Here is a 17,500-nt window from a genome sequence, read left to right as displayed (position 1 = left end):
ACGCCCAGGGACAGCCAGATGACCCGCCTTCTGGAGGAGCGCTTCCCAGACCTGCCACCGAGGGGCGCCCTGTTCCAGTCCCTACACAACGCCAGGTTTGACCTCTCAGGTGAGGAAGAGTGGAGGGAGTAGGTCACTGCCTGGCCTCTGACCTGGATACAGTAGCACCAGTAACCCTCATCGTTGTGGAGGGATTTCATGCTACATGGATTGTATAGTGATCTGTGTTGCACCAGCTGAGCTTCCTGTGTCTGTCTGTGTGCGTGTGTGTGTGTGTGTGTGTGTTTATTTGTGAGTGCGTGTGTGTGTGCTTCAGGTCTGTCCACGGAGCAGATCCTTATTAAGGACATGAAGACTGTCTCCGGGGGAGACCTGAGAGTGGCTGTCTGCACCGTCTACATGACCCTGGAGGTACAGAACTTCCTGTTACAGCAGGAAGTTAGTTACAGCAGGAAGTTAGTAACAGCAGGAAGTAAGTTGCAGCAGGAAGTTAGTAACAGCAGGAAGTTAGTTACACAAGGAAGTTAGTAACATCAGGAAGTTAGTTACAGGAGGAAGTTAATTACACCAGGAAGTTAGTTACAACAGGGAGCTAGTTAAAGAAGGAAGTTAGTTACAACAGGAAGTTAGTAACAGCAGGAAGTTAGTTACAGCAGGAAGTTAATTGTACCAGGAAGCTAGTTACAGCAGGAGGCTAATTACACCAGGAAATTAATTACAGCAGGAAGTTAGTTACAGCAGGAAGTTGGTAACACCAGGAGGTTAGTTGCAGCAGGAAGTTAGTAACAGCAGGAAGTTAGTTACAGCAGGAGGTTAATTACACCAGGAAATTAGTTACAGAAGGAGGTTAGTTACAGCAGGAAGTTAGTAACAGCAGGAAGCTAGTTACAGCAGGAAGTTAGTTACAGCAGGAAGTTAGTAACACCAGGAAGTTAGTTACAGCAGGAAGTTAGTAACATCAGGAAGTTAGTTACAGCAGGGGGTTAATTACACCAGGAAATTAGTTACACCAGGAAATTAGTTACACCACGAAATTAGTTACAGCAGTAAGTTAGTTACAGCGGGAAGTTAGTTTCAGCAGGAAGTTAGTAACAGCAGGAAGCTAGTTACAGCAGGAAGTTAGTTACAGCAGGAAGTTAGTAACACCAGGAAGTTAGTTACAGCAGGAAGTTAGTAACATCGGGAAGTTAGTTTCAGCAGGAGGTTAATTACACCAGGAAATTAGTTACAGCAGTAAATTAGTTACAGCGGGAAGTTAGTTACAGCAGGAAGTTAGTAACACCAGGAAGTTAGTTACAGCAGGAAGTTAGTAACAGCAAGAAGTTAGTTACAGCAGGAAGTTAGTAACAGCAGGAAGTTAGTTACAGCAGGAAGGTAGTTACAATTATTGTTTATTTGGCAGGGACAGATGCATTAAACATGAATAAATTATTCGTGCAACACCATGGCATTTTTAGCTAAAGCTAATTTCCGATGCTCGTCCCTAAAAGGTACCTGTACAGGAAAAAAAATGGTTAAAACAGATCATTCAGCATAAAGTACTTCCAAATAGTATTTAGGAAGTTAGTAACAGCAGGAATTTAGTTAAAGCTGAATGTTCGTAACAGCAGGAAGTGTGTTACACAAGGAAGTTATTAACATCAGGAAGTTAGTTACAGCACAAAATTAATTACACCAGGAAGTTAGTTACAGCAGGAAGCTAGTTACAGCAGGAAGCTAATTACACCAGGGAATTAGTTACAGAAGGAAGTTAGTTACAGCAGGAAGTTAGTAACACCAGGAACATAGTTACAGCAGGAGGTTAATTACACCAGTAAATTAGTAACAGCAGGAAGTTAGTTACAGCAGGAAGTTAGTAACATCAGGAAGTTAGTTACAGGATGAAGTTAATTACACCAGGAAGTTAGTTACAGCAGGAAGCTAATTACACCAGGAAATTAATTACAGCAGGACGTTAGTTACAGCAGGAAGTTAGTTACAGCAGGAAGTTAGTAACACCAGGAAGTTAGTTACAGCAGGAAGTTAGTAACAACAGAAAGTTAGTTACAGCAGGAAGTTAGTTACAGCAGGAAGTCAGTAACACCAGGAAGTTAGTTACAGCAGGAAGTTAGTACCAGCAAGAAGTTAGTTACAGCAGGAAGTTAGTTACAGCAGGAAGTCAGTAACACCAGGAAGTTAGTTACAGCAGGAAGTTAGTACCAGCAAGAAGTTAGTTACAGGAGGAAGTTAGTTATAGCAGTTCAGAAGTTCGCCTCGGTCCTCTCAGAATCTACCCAGAGTCTCCCCATACACGACAATGCACTGTTCTGACTTTTGTTTGTTATTGTTTTTGTTGTTCATTGCTTTCTGTTGTTGTTGTTTATTGCTTTCTGTTGTTGTTTTGTTGTTTATTGTTTGTTGTTGCATTCCGTCAGTTGTTCCTGCAGAGGAGGACCCTACAGCAGGAGCTCTGTGAGTTCTGTCACAAGCACCGCCTGGCCGTTTTGGTCGCCATGACGATCTCCTTCAGCGAGGGCTGCGGCGAGCCTTGTCGCCAGCTGGCTGTATACAGCTCCAGCACCCTCTACAGGGAGGAGGTAGGAACTGCAGCCTGGCCACAACATTTACATTTAAAGGGAATAGTAGAGACCAGCACAAAGACTCTGTTCTGATTGGTTCCCTCCTGCTGTGTCTGTTCTGATTGGTCTGTGCCCCTCAGGTAAGCCGAGCATTAGAGCACGCCCACTCCCTGTCTCTCAGCCTATCGCCGGCCAGCAGCCCTTATAAGGACATCAAAGCCTATCATCAGGGCAATGCCCTCGCCTCTCGCAAGAAGCTCCTCCCCGTCCTCAGAGACTTCCTGGTGGAGCGGGACAGGAAGCAGGTGCACTGCGAGGAGGTGGGGGAGGAGCTAGAGGATCACCACTCAGACCACCAGTCGCTGTCTCCGTGCTCCTCCGACGGGGGCGGGGAGCCACGCCTCCGCTGTTACTCCGCCTCCCTGCACCACCGGCGCCGTCTGCTGGGGGAGGAGGGCGGAGGAGCAGGCGTGGGGGAGGAGGACCAGGGGGGCGTGCCGCCCACGCCCATGAACAGCCTGGTGGAGGGCAGCCCGCTGGACGCCGGGCTGGGCTGCTTCAACCACGACGCCATCCTGGAGAGGTTCAGCCACCTGGGGGGAGGGGAGGGGGAGAGGGGGAGGGGCAGGGGGCGGGCGGGGGAGGAGGAGCAATAATCCTCTTCTGCCTTCAGCCTGAACTTTGACCTCTCCTAGGACTCCCTGATCCTGATTGAAGTGTGGTTGGCTGCACATCACAACAATAACAACAACAACAACAACAACAACAACAATGATGCAGTGTATGAAGGGCTCCTCCTTGGTGCCTGGAGAGAGAGAGAGCTCCCTCAGTCAAATATGAGGACATTAAAGTAAAATGAGAGATGAGTAGAGAAAGAAAGAGAGTGAGAGAGAAAAATGAGAGACAGATGCAACACTGTTCAGTCATGAGAACCAACTGAGTCTGAGTCACATCTCTAAATATACTCCCAGCGGTGACCTCTGCTCTCTCTCTCTCCCTCTCTCTCTCTCTCTCACTGATACATGCAGACACAGTCAGCCTCCAGTCTGTGTGCATTCAGAGCGGTTGTGTGGTGCTACAGCTGTAGGTCAGCTTGTTGTGGAGTTGTCACCACAGCGTCATTCCAGTGTTCACTGTTCAGGACATAAATCTCTGAACCTCCTGTCTGCTAGTCTGCATGGAAGTCCTTTTCTAGCCAGTGGCTCTGTTCCATTCCCGAACCTGCTGTCTTTCCTCACATCCAACCCCCCTGTCCTCATCCTGGCCACGCCCACCCAGACTTGGAATCTGTGTGGATACCAAAACTGAGCCTGGCCACTGAACACATCAGGAAATGTGGACTGGTGTTTGAAGATGAAACTTGATCTGAAGATGTATTTCCTGTCCTGTGTTTTACTATGGAGGAGGACCATGCTGTTGTGTGTGTTACTGTGTTCCACGCTGTATCTAGACAGCGCGGAGGCAAGTGTTCTGGCCTGCTTGGTTCTGCTATAGTCTCTAGTTTATGAAGATGCTAGTTCTAGCATGGTTCTGATAGTGGTTGTGTTCTGGGTACTCAGGTATATCACAGGACTCTTGTTAGTTCAGTTTAACCTGAACATGCATGACGCATTGTCTTTTTGCCGAAGTCAACACGAATGAAGTTGAGAGGTAAATCTGTTGACTGTCTCCACACCTTAATGGTGTTGAAGTGTATTATGGGATATGTAGTTTACTTTACAGGCTTATTGTAAACATACTCACACACCGACACGCACTGACCTGGCTTCTTATTTTCAGGTTTCACAAACACAGCTTCAACCCAAAGATGTCTCTAGTAGCAACCCTGCTTAGCAACACCTCCTTCCTTAGTAACCTCCCCCTTAAACAGCCACTCCCCTTGTCTTCCACCGGGGTGATGTCATAACAACGAGACATGCCCTGAATAACAGGGTGATGTCATAACAACGAGATGCCCTGATTAACGGGGTGATGTCATAACAACGAGATGCCCTGATTAACGGGGTGATGTCATAACAACAAGACACGCCCTGAATAATGGGGTGATGTCATAACGAGACACGCCCAGCTTAACGGGGTGATGTCATAACAATGAGACACACCCTGAATAATGGAGTGATGTCATAACAACGAGACACACCCTGAATAATGGGGTGATGTCATAACAATGAGACATGCCCTGATTAACTGAGTGATGTCAAAACAACGAGACAGGCCCTGAATAATGGGGTGATGTCATTACAACAAGACACGCCCTGAATAGCGGGGTGATGTCATAACAACGAGACACGCCCTGCTTAACGGGGTGATGTTATAACAACAAGACGCACTGAATAGCGGGGTGATGTCATAACACTGAGACATGCCCTGAATAACGGGGTGATGTCATAACACTGAGACACGTCCTGAATAGCGGGGGGATGTCATAACAATGAGACACGCCCTGAATAACGGGGTGATGTCATAACAAGACACATCCTGGCAGTGTTAATAATCGGTAGCTAGAAGATGGCTCTTGCCAGTGTGCACAGCCCTGTCTCTGCATGTTCGCGGCGGTTAAAAACTTGTTCTTGAGGTGTGCGGGTTGCCTGTCCAATCTACCAATCACCTGTCATCTTAAACACCCAATGCTTATAATTTGTACAGTAGGTCAGTCAGGCGACCCGGGGGCCTCGTGGTGCCGGCGTCTGTTTGACCGCTGCGAACGCTCATCTGTGTCTCCTGCAGGACAATCAGCTGCCGGTGTTCTTCCTGTTTATGCAATACGAGAATCTGCTGTGTCTGTGGCTCTGCCATGTCTCTGAGAAAACCAGGTGTACGAGAAGATTAGAATAGAAACCACACGTCTCTAATTAAAGATGGCTTCACTAAATGTTTTGGTCTCTAGTTTTTCCTCAAGTAGTATGTTGCTTCCTCTTCGTTCTGTGAGCACCATGCTGGTCATATTGTAGTGAGTGGTGGTGGTGGTGTTGGGAGAGTGGAATGTTTTCAAATGACAACGTAGATTCTAGAACATTCTCATTCTCTGTGTTCCTCATAGGGTGTGTCCTTACCACTACTCCCAGCATACACTGTGTTTGTGTGTGTATGTGTGTGTGTGCATGTGTGTGTTTGTGTATGTTTGCGCGCTCATCCCTAGCCATGCCTCTACTTGTCAAACTTCACAGAGAGAAATGTTGATATTGGAACAGATAGAGTGACTCTGTCAACTCCAAAGGTCACCTGCTGAGTCTGTCATTTCTGGGCGTCACTGGAGCTGTTTATGGGACCAGATATGAACAGCCTGGTGTCATATCATATGGTGTCAAGTCAGCTCAGCAGGAAACGTGAAGAGATGTCACCGGGTTATCGGAAGGATTCCATGTCACCATTAAATAACATGACAAATGTGGCACCATCACCTGTCTGTAGACCAGCCTGAGCTGTCGTGGAGATTCAGACAAAACTCCACCCATTATGGCTTACAGTAGCTTGTTGTTGGTTGAGTGGTCTATGTTTCATTATGACATACAGTAGCTTGTTGTTGGTCACGTGGTGTATGTTCTGCTCTGCAGGAGGCGTCATCTGACTATTATGGTCTGTCAATACAATACAGAGGTACCAGCCAAGCCAGACGGACAGAGCCTGTTCCCCGTGGCGAGCGTGCTCATACAGGCGCTCACCTCCGAGGCAGGAGCTTGTGTGGCAACATTACCGTGGTTACAGGGATGGGCCGGGCCTGTTTGCCCCCCCCTCCCCCCGCCAGGTGATCAGGCCTCACGTGAACGCGCCTCAGTGCTGCGCAGCCATATAGCGTTACTCTGACTGGGAGCTGCCAGATAGGTGTGTTACTGTCTCAGTAACGCCAGCCTGGCTCAGGGACTGAGAGGAGGGTGTTTGACAGGTTTTCAAGAGGACCAGAGAACCGCGCTCAGCAAGGTAACATTGTTCTGATCATTGTTGATTTGTTTTGGAACAAAGCTTGAGTTGTGCGTTCCTCTTAGCTGGGTCGAGGATCACTCACTGTACTTTGAAAGTCAGTAAGTGAAAGTCAGTAGAAGGAACTCGTGTTTTGTGAAGAGTTTCAGACAGTCACATCTCACTGATAGCTGTACAGCTTTTATGTAAAGCAGCTGATCGGCCGAACAGTAGGCTACTGTGCATTTAGCAGCTTCTCTGTCCCACAAGCCTGAGTAGATTCCACTACTGGCCACTAGAGGGCAGCAGAGAGGGCACTCACAGGGTCACTGAAAAGATCTGATATTTCGTAGATTGGTTGGGAAGCTAAACAACGACAACAACAACAACATCATCATCACCATGGAGTCCAGAGAGGAGGAGGAGCTAAAGGAGGACACTTCCAGGTCAGAGGTCAAACAGACCAGATCAAAGTTTTAATGACATCCTAGTATCATGCAAGAGATTAAATAAACTCTTTATAAAAGCTATCCAAACTGTCTGTATATGTGTCCATATGCTCAGCTGCGAGTCAATAACTCGTAGAGAATAATACAGCACACACTAAAAAGTCACCAGACTGACTTCCCCTTATAATATTTGTTTATTATTATAGTTTGCTCCATGATTCTGACTTGCGAGAAAGTATTTAAAAAAGGGGTCAGTTCAAGACCTTTTAATTGTGGTGTGTTTTCTCTATCTTCATAACAGCTCTTGCATTGTAGCCGATGTGCACTTTCTGGCCCACTGCATTCTAGACATCTAGTCTCTGAAACAAGTTTCCATCCCTAACTACTGTCTAGCCTAGTACAGAGTAGAGCCTAGTACAGAGTAGAGCCTAGTACAGAGTAGAGCTACGGCAACCAACAGTCTACCCATCAATAACTAATATACTCACTAATGATCAATAACTAATACTTTAATGATCAGTTAAGTCTACTCTCTAATGATCAGTAACTAATACTCTAACGATCAATAGCTAATGCTCCATCAATAAATGATACTCTACCTATCAATAACTTATACTCCATCAATACTTAATACTCTACCGATCAGTAACTAATACTCCATCAATAACTAATACTGTCTAATGATCAATAACTAATACTCTAATGATCAATAGCTAATACTCTAATGATCAATAACTAGTACTCTTAATGATCAATAGCAAATACTTTAATGATCAATAACTTATACTCTTAATGATCAATAGCTAATACTCTAATGATCAATAACTAATACTCTAATGATCAATAACTTATACTCTAATGATCAATAACTAATACTCTAATGATCAATAACTAATACTCTAAAGATCAATAACTAATACTCTAATGATCAATAACTAATACTTAATGATCAATAACTAATAATCTAATGATAAATAACTAATACTCTAATGATCAATAACTAATACTCTAAAGATCAATAGCTAATACTCTAATGATCAATAACTAATACTCTAATGATCAATAACTAATACTCTAATGATCAATAATTAATACTCCAATGATCAATAACGAATACTCAATGATCAATAACTAATACTCTAATTATCAATAACTAATACTCTAAAGATCAATAGCTAATACTCTAATGATCAATAGCTAATACTCTAATGATCAATAACTAATACTCTTAATGATCAATAGCTAATACTCTAATGATCAATAACTAATACTCTAATGATCAATAATGAATACTTAATGATCAATAACTAATACTCTAACGATCAATAATTAATAATCTAATGATCAATAACTAATACTCTGTGTTGGTCCCAGCCCCCCTGCTGGTGACGCTGACGTCTCAGAGGAGAGCTCCACCTCAGCCGCAGACAGACCAGGTGAGACCAGACCAGGTGAGACCAGACCAGATGAGACCAGACCAGGTGAGACCAGACCAGGTGAGACCAGACCAGATGAGACCAGACCAGGTGAGACCAGACCAGATGAGACCAGACCAGATGAGACCAGACCAGGTAAGACCAGACCAGATGAGACCAGACCAGATGAGACCAGACCAGGTGAGACCAGACCAGGTGAGACCAGACCAGATGAGACCAGACCAGATGAGACCAGACCAGGTGAGACCTGGAATATGTACATTTACATTTAACTGAAGCATTTTGAAAGACAATAATATTGATGATGTCATGATAAGGTATAAGCCCTATTAAAGATTGATGATGTCACGCTAGCCCCGCCCAGCAGCCTGGCTCTGGGGTCGCGACCCGGGAAGAAGAAGCGTCTGGCGGCGCCGGCGCTCAGCCTGTCTCTGGGGGGCCGCAGCGAGTCCAGCGTGTCCGACGACTTCACCGCCGCCACGCTTTCCCCGTCCCTCGACGACGAGGATGACCCAGGGATGGACATCGACCTGGACGCCATGGAAACGCCCTCGGACAGCGAGTCCCTCCACTTCCCCAGCTACGATCTGGACGTGGAGGGTGAGGGGTCAGGGGTCACGACCTCTAACGGAGACGTTGTCCAGCCACATCCCCTCATATGTAACAGGAAGAGAGAATCATACTTTATTAATCCTGGAGGGGAAATTCTGTTATTTCCATTTAGGACATCACGTTAATCTGTCATCGTCTGACTCCTCCCCCTCTCTCCGTCAGAGGACCTGTGGCGGTTGGGTGTGGCTACGTGTCGTCCCAGGCCGAACCAGGCCGGGGTGGGCTGTCTAGAGCAGGACCAGGTGGACAGCCAGGGCACCAGGTGGCGCTGTTTCACCACAGGAGAGCCTCCTCAGAGGAGCCAGGTCAACATGAGCGTGCTGGAGCCCTACCTCTGCGTCCTGTCCCACGGAGGTCAGCCCGGGGTCAAAGAGCCCTGCAGGTCCACATGGCAGAGCTGGGATAGGCTGCTGTGTGTGTGTGCGTGTGTGTGTGTATGTGTGTGTGTGTGTGTAGAGGGGACAAGCAGCTCTTTTTATTTTTGAAATTTCTGTTGCCCTGGCCCCCTAGGTTACTATGGAGACAGGACAAATGACATCATTGTGTTCTCCTCCTGCTATCTCCCTGACAACAGCGTAGAGAACTATCAGTATATCATGGACAACCTCTTCAGGTAGGACACACACACACACACACACACACACACACACACACACACACACACACACACACACTGTGTGTATATACAGTACTGTAGAAAAGACTTAGGCCGCCACCATAGAAAATAATGTTTAAAGCTATTTATCTGGGTAGTAAGGGTTTATTTGCCTGGAATAAACACAAATAAACAGTAACACAAAAAAGTAATACAAATATCTTAACAATAAAAAACCACAGTAGCTATCCCTGGTGTAGGCTGGCAGTCTGAAGAGAATCTGAGGCACTATCTGAATTAAAAAATAACCTTTATTGAGTCATGGACCAAAATATGAATTTCTTGTTTTTAAAAGAAGTTGGTATTTTGTTGGCCTCCCTTAGAATACAAAATGTGCTTTGGTATACAGTCTGAATGTCTATGTTCTAGGTACGTTGTGGGAACGTTGGAGCTGATGGTGTCAGAGGATTACATCATCATCTACCTGTGTGCCCTGGCTCAGAGAACCAAGCTGCCTACCATTGGCTGGCTCCGAGACTGCTACACCACCATCGACAGAAGGTAGGCTCTGATTGGATGACTCAGGACGACTCAGCAGTAGGCTTTGATTGGCTGGCACAGGGACGTAGACCACTTCCTGTTTGACTTCCTGTGGACTGTCTGAGGCCCCTAGATGAGTGGGATGATGAAACCTGACTCAGCCGATTGAACGTGTCTAGACACACACACACCTTTGGTAGTGTGTGTGTGTGTTGTTATAAGTCATGCCCTGTGTATGCCCCCAGGTTGAGGAAGAACCTGAAGGGTTTATATGTGGTCCACCCCACCTGGTACATCAAGGCCCTCATCACCATCATCAAACCCTTCATCAGGTCAGGACCTTCATCATCATTGTCCCTGTGGGGTTTGGCACCGAGTAACACTTTGATTAAGGCACAAAACTATTACGTATAACATACGGTTTGGCCTCTCATTACTCTGGCCTGTTCCTCCTCTCCTCCTCCTCCTCCTCCTCCTCTCCTCTCTCCTCCTCCTTCTCCTCCTCCTCTCCTCTCCCATCCTCCTCCTTCTCTCTCCTCCTCCTCCTCCTCTCCTCTCTGCCCCTCCTCTTCACCTCCTCCTCTTCTTCCTCCTCTCCTTCTCCTCCTCTCCTCTCTCCTCCTCCTCCTCCTCCTTCTCTCCTCCTCCTCTCTCAGTTCCAAGTTCAGCCGGAAGCTCCAGTTCATCTCCAGCTTGCAGGAGCTGTCCCAGTACATCCCTACTGAGCGTGTGCAGATCCCAGACGTCGTCAGACAGTGAGTGTCCTCAGTCCTCCATCCTACAGCAGTCAACGCTGGTCTGGGGTCAGTTTGTGTGACTCCTCCCCCCTGATCAGAATCAGAATTCGTTTTATTACCATGTCGTTTTTCAACGTACCAGGAATTTGCTTTCGGTCGTGGTGCATAACATGGAGACAACATGGACAGGGAGCAGGACGAGACAGGACAGAGCAGAGACAGGACAGAGCAGAGACAGGACAGAGCAGAGACAGGACAGAGCAGAGACAGGACAGATCAAAGACAGGACAGTTTAAAGACAGGACAGAGTAGAGACAGGACAGAGCAGAGACAGGACAGAGTAGAGACAGGACAGAGCAGAGACAGGACAGAGCAGAGACAGGACAGAGCAGAGACAGGACAGAGCAAAGACAGGACAGAGCAGAGACAGGACAGAGCAGAGACAGGACAGAGCAAAGACAGGACAGTGCAGAGACAGGACAGAGCAGAGACAGGACAGAGCAGAGACAGGACAGAGCAGAGACAGGACAGAGCAGAGACAGGACAGAGCAGAGACAGGACAGAGCAGAGACAGGACAGAGCAGAGACAGGACAGAGCAGAGACAGGACAGATCAAAGACAGGACAGAGCAGAGACAGGACAGAGCAGAGACAGGACAGAGCAGAGACAGGACAGAGCAGAGACAGGACAGAGCAGAGACAGGACAGAGCAGAGACAGGACAGAGCAAAGAGCGAGTAAAGATGCTATAGGAAAACAAAGGGCGAGCTGAGAAAAAGAACAATATAGAAAAAGTAGTGCAGTCAGTGTGATGTGAGTGTGTGTGTGTGTGTGTGTGTGTGTGTGTGTGTGTGTGTGTGTGTGTGTGTGCGGTGTGACAGTATGTGAGTGCAGTGCGTCCTATCCTGTACAGTACATCCAGGTCGAGTGTTCTCTGCTGTGACTGGTCAGGTTCTAACAGGCTGTGTGTTCTCCGCTGTGATTGGTCAGGTTCTAACAGGTCGTGTTCTCTGCTGTGACTGGTCAGATTCTAACAGGTTGTGTGTTCTCTGCTGTGACTGGTCAGGTTCTAACAGGTTGTGTGTTCTCTGCTGTGACTGGTCAGGTTCTAACAGGTCATGTGTTCTCTGCTGTGACTGGTCAGGTTCTAACAGGTTGTGTGTTCTCTGCTGTGACTGGTCAGGTTCTAACAGGTCGTGTTCTCTGCTGTGACTGGTCAGGTTCTAACAGGTCATGTGTTCTCTGCTGTGACTGGTCAGGTTCTAACAGGTTGTGTGTTCTCTGCTGTGACTGGTCAGGTTCTAACAGGTCGTGTTCTCTGCTGTGACTGGTCAGGTTCTAACAGGCTGTGTGTTCTCTGCTGTGACTGGTCAGGTTCTAACAGGTCATGTGTTCTGTTTGTTCCTCCAGGTTTGATGAGAACCCGGGTAGCTGATGCTCACTACTGGTCTCTGGGACAGCAGGTCCAGAGTGGTCACACAAGATGGCGGATGAAAACCTTGACCTCTGGTACAGCCCGTGGTGGGACTGGACTCTGGACCGGGATGTTTACGTGACGATCATATAACATTAAAAACCTGGACTCCACAGGGGCTGGAACTGACAACGTTAAGAAGACATCCTCCATTTTAAAACGCAGGACTGAAACTACCAATCCACAAGATGGCCGAAGTCCCTGTTTGTGTGTCGGGTCAGAGAGATTTAAAAAGCGTGTTTATGAACTGTCAGTCACCATGTTACCATGGCGTCACCGGGCTGACTGACAGGGGTGCAGTTGGACCCCTGCCGAAGGCCCGGTTCTGGTCTGGACCAGAGACATACTGTGTAAGGAGCACGTGTTCTGTTCTGTTGGACTATTTTAGATGATCGTTTGGGGGATATTCTTTTGCTACTGTCTGCCTTCTTTTCCAGGATGTTTATTCAAGGTTATTTTTCATTATGTACAAGACACAGGAACTGTGTACAATGATATAAGATACTCACAGGCCGTCTTGGACAGGCCTCTCGCAAAAAAAAAGTTATCAAAGAGATTAACCCGTAACAATAAAACTTCACACTGTCTGGCCTGCCACTGTTTTATGGACGTAGACTGATGGTAAACATTATATCAGGAGAAGTACAGGTCTATCTTCTGTCTCACAGACCTGTCCATTGTCCCATACACAAAGCTAATGTTTATAACTCACATGACGAATGATTTTGATTTCAAAATACTCCCTGTTAAATTATCCTATAAATAGAAAAGTTTCTGAATAAACTCTATTGTCTTGTACTGTATGGTACTTCACAGCCTGTAGCGATTACTTACACTCATTGCATTACAGACACGCACGCATGTATACACACACAAACACACACACACACGCGTGCACACACACACACGCACACACACATGCAGTCAGGTTGTTTTGCAGAGCAGTTTATGTATGAATCAGGGCGGTGGTTGTTGGGAGCTGCTGTTCAGTTTCTATATTAAGCAGGTCTGGTCCATGTTTCGAGAGGAGAGGAGAGGAGGAGTGAGGAGAGAGGAGGAGTGAGGAGAGAGAGGAGAGAGGAGTAGTGAGGATAGGAAAGGAGGTGAGAGGAGAGCAGAGAGGAGGAGAGAGGAGTGAGGAGAGGAGTAAAGGAGGTGAGAGGAGAGCAGAGAGGAGAGAGGAGGAGTGAGGAGAGAAGAGAAGGAGAGGAGGAAAGGAGGAGATGAGAGAGGAGAGGAGGACAGGAGGAGAGAGGAGGAGTAAGGAGAGGAGGACAGGAGTTGAGAGGAGAGGAGAGAGGAAGAGTGAGGAGAGAGGAGGAGGACAGGAGGTGAGAGGAGAGGAGGAGGACAGGAGTTGAGAGGAGAGGAGAGAGGAAGAGTGAGGAGGACAGGAGGTGAGAGGAGAGGAGGAGAGGAGGACAGGAGGTGAGAGGAGAGGAGAGAGGAAGAGTGAGGAGAGGAGGACAGGAGGTGAGAGGAGAGGAGAGAGGAGGAGTGAGGAGAGAGGAGGAGGACAGGAGGTGAGAGGAGGAGGACAGGAGGAGAGAGGAGGAGTGAGGAGAGGAGGACAGGAGGTGAGAGGAGAGGCTGTTTGGCGCCAGCACCCTGACTCCCTCAGCAGCACCTCATAAAGGAGGGAGACTGCCAGAAGGTGAGCCTACTGCCTGGCAGTGTGTGTGTGTGTGTGTGTGTGTGTGTGTGTGAATACACTGGGCCCACAGGAAATGGTACCCTGACAGGGAGAGGAAGTGAGGTAACTGTGAGGAAACTCAATAAACAGGAAGAGGGAACAGAGGCTGGACACACACATACACACACAGGGTTATTATTGGTCAGGGTTATTGGAGTTGGCATGTGATGTTTTTGATAAACACTGTGTTCTGAGTTCAGTCAGGTTAAGAGGTGTGTTTGAGATGGTGGACAGGAGAGTGGACATGAGAGTGGACTGGAGAGTGGACAGGAGAGTGGACATGAGAGTGGACAGGAGAGTGGACTGCTGCTGGAGTCTGTGTTCTGACTATGCTGTCAATCAGACATACAGACAGACAAACATACAGAGAAAGAGACAGACCGGCAGAGTAGACTGTGATAACCAGGCAGGTATAGAGAGACAGAGTATAAACAGGTATAGAGAGAGAGTAGAGACAGAATAGAGACAGAGTATAGACAGGTATAGGGACAGAGTAGAGACAGAGTAGAGACAGGTATAGAGACAGAGTAGAGACAGGTATAGAGACAGAGTAGAAACAGAATAGAGACAGAGTATAGACAGGTATAGGGACAGAGTAGAGACAGGTATAGAGAGTAGAGACAGGTATAGAGACAGAGTAGAAACAGAATAGAGACAGAGTAGAGAGACAGAGTAGAGACAGGTACAGAGAGACAGAGTAGAGACAGGTATAGAGAGACAGAGTAGAGACAGGTATAGAGAGACAGAGTAGAGACAGGTACAGAGAGACAGAGTAGAAACAGAATAGAGACAGAGTAGAGACAGGTACAGAGAGACAGAGTAGAGACAGGTATAGAGAGAGAGTAGAGACAGAATAGAGACAGAGTAGAGACAGGTACAGAGAGACAGAGTAGAGAGAGGTATAGAGTAGATGGTTGGGGCTCTATATTAAGCACGTCTGGTACATGTTCAGGTTCTATATTAAGCCGGTCTGGTACATGTTCAGGCTCTATATTAACCAGGTCTGGTACATGTTCAGGCTTTATAACCAGGTCTGGTCCATGTTCAGGTTCTATATTAACCAGGTCTGGCCTGTGTTCAGGCTCTATATTAAGCAGGTCTGGTACATGTTCAGGCTTTATAACCAGGTCTGGTCCGTGTTCAGGTTCTATATTAACCAGGTCTGGCCTGTGTCCAGGCTCTATATTAAGCAGGTCTGGTCCCTGTTCAGGTTCTATATTAACCAGGTCTGGTCCATGTTCAGGCTCTATATTAACCAGGCCTGGTCCATGTTCAGGTTCTATATTAACCAGGCCTGGTCCATGTTCAGGCTCTATATTAACCAGGCCTGGTCCGTGTTCAGGCTCTATATTAACCAGGCCTGGTCCATGTTCAGGCTCTATATTAACCAGGCCTGGTACATGTTCAGGCTCTATAACCAGGTCTGGTTTGTGTTCAGGTTCTATACTAACCAGGTCTATACTAACCTCATGTGTGTGTGTGTGCATGAGAAAATGTGTGTGCGCGTGCGTGAGGGAGAACGTGTGTGTGCGCGTGTTATGAGTGGTTCTGAATTAGTGGTTCATAGGAACAGCCCATTGTTAAAGGGAAGTGGAGTTGTTGAGATTTGATACCGCCAACACCCTTACCTACCTAACTAGAGAAAAACATCTGGATTAGATCCATCATGTGGGTGTATGTTTGTATATTTGGGTGATTATTTTATTTAACCAGGTTAAATAATATAACTAGGTTAATCTCGTTGAGAAGAAGTCTTCTCATTTGATACACCTAGATTCAGCTGATGTTCTTGTTTCTGTAAGTGAACCAGCCTTGGACTGCACTTATACAGCGCTTTTATCCAAAGCACTTTACAATGGCCTCATTCACCCATTCACACTCACATACACACCTTGAGAACAAGATGAACAGAAACGAGACACACACAGGGGGATATAAAATATCAATTGTATTTCCCGAAGCAGGTAAAAACATTTCCACAGATCCTCTCCCTCTCCTCTGAGCTCAGGAAGCACTTCCTGGCTGGAGGGCGGAGTCACACACGTGCAATAAAAACACCAGCAAGATGGAGCCTCTGGAAACATCACAGTCACATCTCAACCACAGACCAGGATTACTAGTGAACACAGATTATGCTGAGTCTCCCTTTCAACGGATAATCTCAGGTTTGTCTTTTAACTCTGTTGTTTAAGACTAGGCGTGTGACCACGCGGAGGGTCTGTGAGAGCACTGCATTCTGGGTACTTTTCAGACAGGAAAAGTAAACATTTTGATAACATAATAAAAACAAATCATTTTATAGAAAGCAGCTCTCCAGTTTACAACTAACAGTTAACTGCGAGAGAGGGTCATTTTCTAAAACGGTAAAATATTAAGAAAAGAGCAAATTCACACAAAAAAATACAAAGCAGGCGTTGATGGTGCATAGCAAAAGCTTCTAAATCTAATACTGAGGAGACACAGACCAGATGGTGGTTCTCTTTTAGGAGGTGGCAGAACATGTGATATGAATAGGACCACTATCTCCCCTCAACAACCCTGCAGCCACCCTGGCCTGCTGGCTCCCTGCATCTCCACGAGAGACAGCCCTGCCGGCCTGCTGGACAGAGCGCTTACAAACGACCCCGGGTTCGATCCCCAAACCCCCACTACAATGCAATCTACAGACACTGTGCTGTTTCTCAAACCGGTACGGTAGGTTGTCATAGAGACAGCCGGACCAATGGAGATCCTCTGACCACATCACAGAGTTGCCTGTTGCATAACAACAGAGACGTTATCCCGCTAGGCATGGAGACGCTAGCACTTCACGTTGCTATGAGAGACAGATACAGATACACTCGACTGATAGCTCAGCGCTTCCGGGAGATTAGCCAAGAGACTGTCTAGAGTCTCAGCATCAGCCGGAGGATCAGTCTTCTCCCAGCCCTGCGTCTGTGTTCTCCCAGCCCTGCGTCTGTCTGCCTGTCTGTCTGTCTGTCTGTCTGACTGTCTGACTGTCTGTCTGTCTCACAAAGGGAACACATGCTACTGGGGGAGAACATTCCAGAATGTAGGGAGACAGAGTTTGGCAGTTAAGTTATCAAAACACTTCTGGTATGAGCAGGTCTGACAGGTGGACCCAGAGAGATGTGTGTGTTGGTGTGTGTGTGTGTGTGTGTGTGTGTGTGTGTGTGGTATTTAAGCCTGCGAGGAACAGAGGAAGAGGCTGGATTGTTTGTGAGTCCAGGTTAACAGACAACCGTGTGCTGAGACACGGGCAGAGGAGCCCTCCCTCCTCCCTCTCTCTCTCTCCCTCCCTCCTCCCTCTCTCCCTCCCTCCTCCTCCCTCTCTCCTTCCCTCCCTCCCTCTCTCTCTCCCCTTCCCTCCCTCTCCCTCCCGCTCTCTCTCCCTCCCTCTCACCCTCCTCCCTCCCTCCCTCTTACCTTCTCCCTCCCTCCCTCTCTCCCTCCAGCAAGCGCTGGGATTGGTTCTCGGGGGGGAACCTTTTTGGGCGAGGTCTTATAGGGT

At 47.2% G+C, this 17,500-nt stretch overlaps 2 protein-coding genes across 4 annotated transcripts in view; both read left to right on the top strand.

Annotated features, from left to right (window-relative positions):
• The window catches only part of LOC311322813 (exopolyphosphatase PRUNE1-like), a gene marked incomplete at its 3' end in the record, with an annotated part of 15,944 nt that extends 12,078 nt beyond the window's left edge, over positions 1-3,866 (top strand). The window contains exons 5-9 of the mRNA XM_084454931.1: positions 1-109; positions 317-411; positions 2,415-2,576; positions 2,699-3,141; positions 3,731-3,866. The exon at positions 1-109 is cut by the window's left edge and continues 50 nt beyond it. Coding sequence (XP_084311057.1) covers positions 1-109; positions 317-411; positions 2,415-2,576; positions 2,699-3,141; positions 3,731-3,866 — 945 coding nt within the window. The remainder of the gene's footprint in view (positions 110-316; positions 412-2,414; positions 2,577-2,698; positions 3,142-3,730) is intronic.
• A 2,442-nt stretch (positions 3,867-6,308) lies between these two features.
• LOC311323465 (bcl-2/adenovirus E1B 19 kDa-interacting protein 2-like protein) lies at positions 6,309-13,028 on the top strand. 3 transcript variants are annotated; one of them, XM_084455696.1, is made up of 10 exons: positions 6,309-6,476; positions 6,809-6,901; positions 8,279-8,475; positions 8,695-8,940; positions 9,115-9,306; positions 9,463-9,565; positions 9,977-10,108; positions 10,333-10,419; positions 10,744-10,842; positions 12,233-13,028. In XM_084455696.1, exons 2-10 carry the CDS (start codon positions 6,858-6,860, stop codon positions 12,255-12,257), a joined length of 1,125 nt encoding a protein of 374 aa, XP_084311822.1. In that variant the 5' UTR covers positions 6,309-6,476; positions 6,809-6,857; the 3' UTR covers positions 12,258-13,028. The 3 variants fall into 3 exon arrangements, with proteins under 3 accessions (XP_084311822.1, XP_084311820.1, XP_084311821.1); XM_084455694.1 differs by having other exon boundaries at positions 8,279-8,580; XM_084455695.1 differs by having other exon boundaries at positions 8,279-8,580; positions 10,744-10,890.
• Positions 13,029-17,500: the final 4,472 nt, after the last annotated feature.

Source organism: Borostomias antarcticus, assembly GCF_949987555.1.
Source record: "Borostomias antarcticus genome assembly, chromosome: 21".
Classification (NCBI taxonomy): domain Eukaryota; kingdom Metazoa; phylum Chordata; class Actinopteri; order Stomiiformes; family Stomiidae; genus Borostomias; species Borostomias antarcticus.
Note: the sequence above shows the minus strand (reverse complement) of the source record. Positions and strands in the feature narration are given on the sequence as shown.

Coding starts and splice junctions, on each gene's coding strand:
- LOC311323465 (XM_084455694.1), top strand. CDS start 6,858: ATGGAGTCCAGAGAGGAGGAGGAGCTAAAGGAGGACACTTCCAG. Junction 6,902..8,278: donor CTAAAGGAGGACACTTCCAG/GTCAGAGGTCAA, acceptor TGTTGGTCCCAG/CCCCCCTGCTGGTGACGCTG. Junction 9,566..9,976: donor ATCATGGACAACCTCTTCAG/GTAGGACACACA, acceptor TCTATGTTCTAG/GTACGTTGTGGGAACGTTGG.